At 31.4% G+C, this 6,013-nt stretch overlaps 1 protein-coding gene across 1 annotated transcript; it reads left to right on the top strand.

Moving 5' to 3' along the window:
- The first annotated feature begins 1,943 nt into the window (after positions 1-1,943).
- LOC115716208 (phosphoribulokinase, chloroplastic) lies at positions 1,944-5,327 on the top strand. Its single transcript, XM_030644950.2, has 5 exons — positions 1,944-3,245; positions 3,989-4,073; positions 4,162-4,246; positions 4,384-4,628; positions 4,722-5,327. Exons 1-5 carry the CDS (start codon positions 2,653-2,655, stop codon positions 4,971-4,973), a joined length of 1,260 nt encoding a protein of 419 aa, XP_030500810.1. The 5' UTR covers positions 1,944-2,652; the 3' UTR covers positions 4,974-5,327.
- The last annotated feature ends 686 nt before the right edge of the window (positions 5,328-6,013 follow it).

The raw sequence follows: 6,013 nt of genomic DNA, 5'->3' as shown, positions 1-6,013 counted from the left end.
TTCTTATGGAAATATTTGAGTAGCAAACAATGCCATTGATTATTTAAAATCATTGCATTCACTTCAGGGAATGACGTTGAACAAGTAGAACATTATTATAAATTTCTTAAAAATTTATTACTTGTTCATATATAAAAAGAAATTACTCAGCAATTTTTTTAACAATATTTCAAAGAATATATAAATGAAATTTTTGCAGTCTCATGTATGAAAAATTTAATCTTTAAGATATGTCAGATTCAATAATTTCAAACATTGCAAGTAATAACAATGTATAATAACATGACTAATATGAATAATCTTTAAAATTAATTGACTTCAATTCATATCATTCTCTACAGGGAATGATGAACAATAAATACATACCTCATGTATTAAAATAACATTAGTCATGCTCATTGTTATTCTTATACTTTGATGTTTCAATGCAATTTTCTTAACATTATTTTTGGGTAATCAAAACCCACTATAAAATTGCATCAATAATAATCATTTTTAATGATTCTTTAGTTGTATTCACATAAATACAATCATTTTTTTCGATAAATATAAAACATTTACTTCAGGAAATGTTTGTCAAAATCTATATCGATATTAGATTACTTTTCATTGTCCTCAAAAAATACAAGAACATATATATAAATATGTATTCATCTCTTTCATTATATATTCATCAACTATATAATGAATATTACGTTTGCATAATCTTTAGGATATATGCAAGATTTTATTGAGGACGCATAATCTTCAGGATATATGCAAGATTTTACTGAGAATGCATAATCATCAAGATATATGTAATATTTTATCGAGGATACATAATCTTCAGGATATATGTATAATTTATACAAATTTTCTTTACTATATCATATACATATATATTGTAAATATTATAAATGATAAGAATATAATATATATATATATATATATACATATGAAAACAATAATAAACATATAAAAATATATACATACATATATAATATATAGATATATAGATAAAAAGAAAACAAAAGATTTTTGAAATTGTTTCAGTCAAATGAGTATATACATATAAATATATATTTAGTGTATCATGACTTTGAAACAATTCAAAAACTTTAACAAGATACTTACATTGGGACTTGGGCAGAGACTCATCTAACATAGTAAGTTGACTCATCAATATCTATTATAATTTAATTAAGAATTTGTATGAATTTTTGTAAATATGTTTTCAAATTTGTATATTTTTAAAATTATGTTTTTTTTTCACATTTTTTGTAATTATTTAAAAAAATGTATACATTTATGTAAAATGCCCTTAAGTTTTTGTGTATTTTTCAGTCATCTTGAGTTTTTGATGGTGTATATGTGCACCATATATATACAATCACTAATTATATAGTTAATGGTAGATGTATAATAATTACTCCAAATTATAATAATTTCAGTTACATAGCGTTTTCCTAACACTTCTCTTTTTAAACGTGCACACGTACAGATTTAAACTATCAGATTGCATTCTGAAAATTAGTGTTAAAAATTGCATAAATGTAACTAATGGTCGAACGTGAGGCACATGTATGAATCCACCCAATTATCTAAATTGTAGAATAATTCACCATTGTTTCAAAAATACCAGGGGAGGTATTCTTATTCTCGTAATCTAAGTGCACATATTAAAATGGAATTTACCTTTTTTTTTTCAATTGTTATTTTTAGTATTCTGTACACAACTTTTTGTGTTACAAACAAAGACCCAAATTAGAATTACTCATTATGTATTTTTTTTAGGGACGAAATTAATATTTTATTCAGACATAGAATTGGTGGTCAACTTTCTCACTTCTTTCTCTGAAGTAGAGCTTCTCTTTTTCATTGTAGTTGTAGTATGTTCTGTATCTGTGGTCCTGGATAATACTACTAAATAAATAACACTGAATTTCTTCTATATACAACACTCTCACAAATGCTAGTAGTACTAGTAGCTCAAGACAAGCACAGTTCAAAATCGAATTGTATGGCATAGACTCCATCCCCATCTCTCTTCCATTCCTCACCTTCCACCCCTAATCTTAAACCAGCCACTCCTTTTATGCCATGTGGCATCCCAAATATCCAAACTGAAACAAATAACCACCAAGCTTCTCTCCATGCCTTTGTTTATCACATATACACCATTTCAATCCTCATCAAACCAATTCTCATCTCTTTTTAGCAATTATTAAACAAAAATATCCATTATAATAAATATAAATATAAGGATCAATTGACTATTAAACCCATGGCTAACTTGCTTTATCCCATCCAAGTCCAATTTTATCTCACCTTAACATACCTCCAAATTATCCAAAACAAGGGGTAGTCACAGAAAACACATAAAATTATAAAAGTAAAGGGACACATCACTCCCCTCACCCAATGACATCACTAGCCAACAATTTTCTTTCCCTTCCAAAAACTACATTCATTAACCTTCTTAGCCTTTTATTTGTGTTCCCAAACTTTTTATTTTCATTTGGAAAAAGGAAAACAACTCATATATGTTGTCTTAAAATCATCATATGAACTAGAAAGAAACATACATTTATAACCATATCTTCCTCCCTAAACACTACTCCATTTCTAAGGAGAGGAAGAATACAACCCACCCTCCTCCCCCCCAAAAAAAAAATGGCAGTGTGCACAGTCTACACAACTCAGCTCAACCCAACATGTTCATCAATCTCCACACCATCAAAATCCCACTTGGGATTTCACCAAAGACAAGTAGTGTTCTACAGCACAGGCAAGAGAACCAACAGGAGAGGAGGCAATTCTTCTTCTTCTTCCATTAGTACCAGCAGCTGCAGCCCCTATGTGATAACATGCTCAGCTGGTGACTCACAGACACTGGTGATTGGTCTAGCTGCTGACTCTGGTTGTGGCAAGAGCACCTTCATGAGGCGGTTGACAAGCGTGTTTGGAGGCGCGGCAGAGCCACCTAAGGGAGGAAATCCGGACTCAAACACTCTGATCAGTGACACCACAACTGTGATATGTCTCGATGACTATCACTCTTTGGATAGAACTGGTAGAAAAGAGAAGGGAGTCACTGCTCTTGACCCAAAAGCTAACGACTTTGATCTCATGTATGAACAAGTTAAGGCTCTCAAAGAAGGCACACCTGTTGAAAAGCCTATTTACAACCATGTTTCTGGTCTTCTTGACCCCCCTGAGCTCATCAAACCTCCCAAGATTCTTGTCATTGAAGGTCTTCACCCAATGTGAGTTATTTTGTCTTTTTCTTTTTTCAATTATTGATAACAGAAAAAAAAAAAAAGTAAAAAAATTAATGGCTTTATTTTATTTCATAAATATATTACATGTCTCCATGCATGAAATTCTTACTCTTTCTTTTCTAACATCTGTTTCGTGCAATCTCTTAGTGTCCTAATATCTGTTATTTTTCCCACCTACACCTGTTCTCTAATATTGGAGTTATTTATTATTATTTTGAGAAGAGAGAAGATACCGTGAACCGAATTTGTTGTTTAGTTAACTGTATTAATTTCTAATGATTTTATTTCAGAAATGTCATTAGCTTAATTAAATATATATCAAACTACGTCGAAAACTAAACGGGACGATTGAATTTACCTGTAAAAAATCGAAAACACGGATTTTATATAGTTGGAATGGATGTTTAAGGATTATGAATTGGATTGGTGGTAGGAAAATTCATGAATTGTGGATATGATAACCTAAGCAATATATAGATTGCATTGCTGAGGCCAGAAGATTTCCACAGGTCGTTGTCACATTATTACTGGGCCTGGTCCTTATCTTATTAATTTATTATTTAATTTAATTATAGTTTTATATCTGGTACCAAATTAATACAAGAAGTTTATGTATAAGAAATGGAGAAATAAATCATTACCTTCATTGAATTTATGTGATGATGTATTAGAAATTGTTATTATGTATATGTGTATTGTTTTGTGCTCTGATATTTCTCAATTTGTAGGTATGATTCTCGAGTGAGAGACCTCCTGGACTTCAGTATCTACTTGGACATCAGCAATGAGGTTAAGTTTGCATGGAAAATTCAGGTAGCTCTACAATCTATACACACGGATTATATATGTAGATACAGTTACCATAATTGTATGTGATCATCATCATGTCCATAATTTACAGAGGGACATGGCAGAGCGTGGCCACAGTCTTGAAAGCATCAAAGCCAGTATCGAAGCTCGGAAGCCCGATTTCGATGCTTATATTGGTAATGATCTCTTTAAGATAATTAACTTCAAATGGTTAAGTTCTGTTTTCCTTTCTTTCAAATGACAATTTTAATTTGTTTCTGTGTCAAACGGCAAATGCCTTATCATACATCCATTTTAATTTTGGTTGGTTCAGATCCACAAAAGCAATACGCAGATGCTGTGATTGAAGTGTTGCCAACTCAACTCATTCCAGATGACAATGAAGGAAAGGTGTTGAGAGTTAAGTTGATCATGAAAGAAGGGGTCAAGTACTTCAGCCCTGTTTACTTGTTTGATGAAGGATCCACCATATCATGGATTCCTTGTGGGAGAAAGCTCACCTGTTCATACCCCGGCATCAAATTCGCCTACGGTCCCGACTCCTACTTTGGCAACGAGGTATATAAATAAATTTCACTATAAACTCTTTTTTTGAGTATGGGCCAGTTCGTATAAGATTTAATATGCTGTTTTTTGTATAAAAAAAAATAGGTGTCTGTTTTAGAGATGGATGGACAATTTGACAGATTAGATGAGCTGATCTATGTGGAGAGCCATCTGAGTAACATCTCAACCAAGTTCTATGGAGAAGTGACTCAACAAATGTTGAAGCATTCTGATTTCCCAGGTAGCAACAACGGTACTGGTCTCTTCCAAACCATTGTTGGATTAAAGATAAGAGATCTATACGAGCAGATCAGTGCAAGCAGGGCTCAAACTCCGCTAGAAGCTTCAAAAGCTTAACTAAGATAATAAATAAATCACAACTGGACAACATGTCTTATTTGCCAATGAATAAAGTGCCAATGAGATCAGCTTAGTCCAGAACAAAATATCTCCTCTTCTTCTTCTTTTTCTTCATCTTTTTTAACGGTTTTTTACATTTTCTAATTTAAATTTCCCCAACTCCTACTTTCTTTTCTTTTTCTTTTTTAAAGAACTTTCTGTTGAGTGTTAGGCTATTCCTAACAAGAAAAGGGAACAGAGAACGCTTCTGTACGTATGTATTTATTTTTCTGTGTATTTCGATGATATGTTGGAGATGTATAATATAGAGAATCATAAATGAAAATTCTGTTATCAATAATGTTTAGAAAACGAATATACTGCGAATATAATATGATCTATATATAGAAATAGTCGAGGGAAATGAAAATTGTTTTCATTATTAATTATTTGAGGATAATACACAACAATATTCATCAACGGCTTTTGCATACAAAGCTGACATTCGTAAGAAGAGACTCAACGATATATAATTATCCGTGTGTCACCGAAACCTCACTATTGTTGTCTGTTACTACGTTAACACCACCAAACAAGGAAAACGAGATCAAGTTCGCATTGGCTTTTGCAACGTTATTTTATTTGTCTCATCTCATCTTTATATTTTTTTAATGATGAATACTTTAGGCCAAAAATAATAAAATATCATCTTAGAATATTTTTTATATGGACTCACAGTAAGTATCACCTAGTACCCTTGCCATTATTAGAATATAAAGATAATTATATAGATTGTATATTGCCTATTATCTACTTAAGACCATAGTAACATGCTAATGATTATATATTTGACCCATTAAATTATAGGGTGAGTCCAAAATATACTGTTCACCTCGCTTTTAACTAACGACAATAAATTAATTAATAAGCGATAAAAAATATAATTAAGATAGAGCAAAAATCAATAAGCAATAAAGAACACAAGATTTTAAAGAGGTTCGGCCCCTTTAGTTCGATAATAGCATACTCCCGTTAGATTGTATTGGCTTGAGAGCAAA

This window comes from Cannabis sativa, chromosome 5, assembly GCF_029168945.1.
Source record: "Cannabis sativa cultivar Pink pepper isolate KNU-18-1 chromosome 5, ASM2916894v1, whole genome shotgun sequence".
Classification (NCBI taxonomy): Eukaryota; Viridiplantae; Streptophyta; class Magnoliopsida; order Rosales; family Cannabaceae; genus Cannabis; species Cannabis sativa.
The sequence above is the reverse complement of the archived record's forward strand: the minus strand, read 5'-3'. Positions and strand labels throughout refer to the sequence as shown.

Bases quoted from the DNA above. Each gene is read 5' to 3' on its own strand.
- LOC115716208 (XM_030644950.2), top strand. From the start codon at position 2,653: ATGGCAGTGTGCACAGTCTACACAACTCAGCTCAACCCAACATGTTCA. The intron at 3,246-3,988 runs GTGAGTTATTTT...CTCAATTTGTAG, and splicing joins ATTGAAGGTCTTCACCCAAT to GTATGATTCTCGAGTGAGAG. The intron at 4,247-4,383 runs GTAATGATCTCT...TGGTTGGTTCAG, and splicing joins CGATTTCGATGCTTATATTG to ATCCACAAAAGCAATACGCA.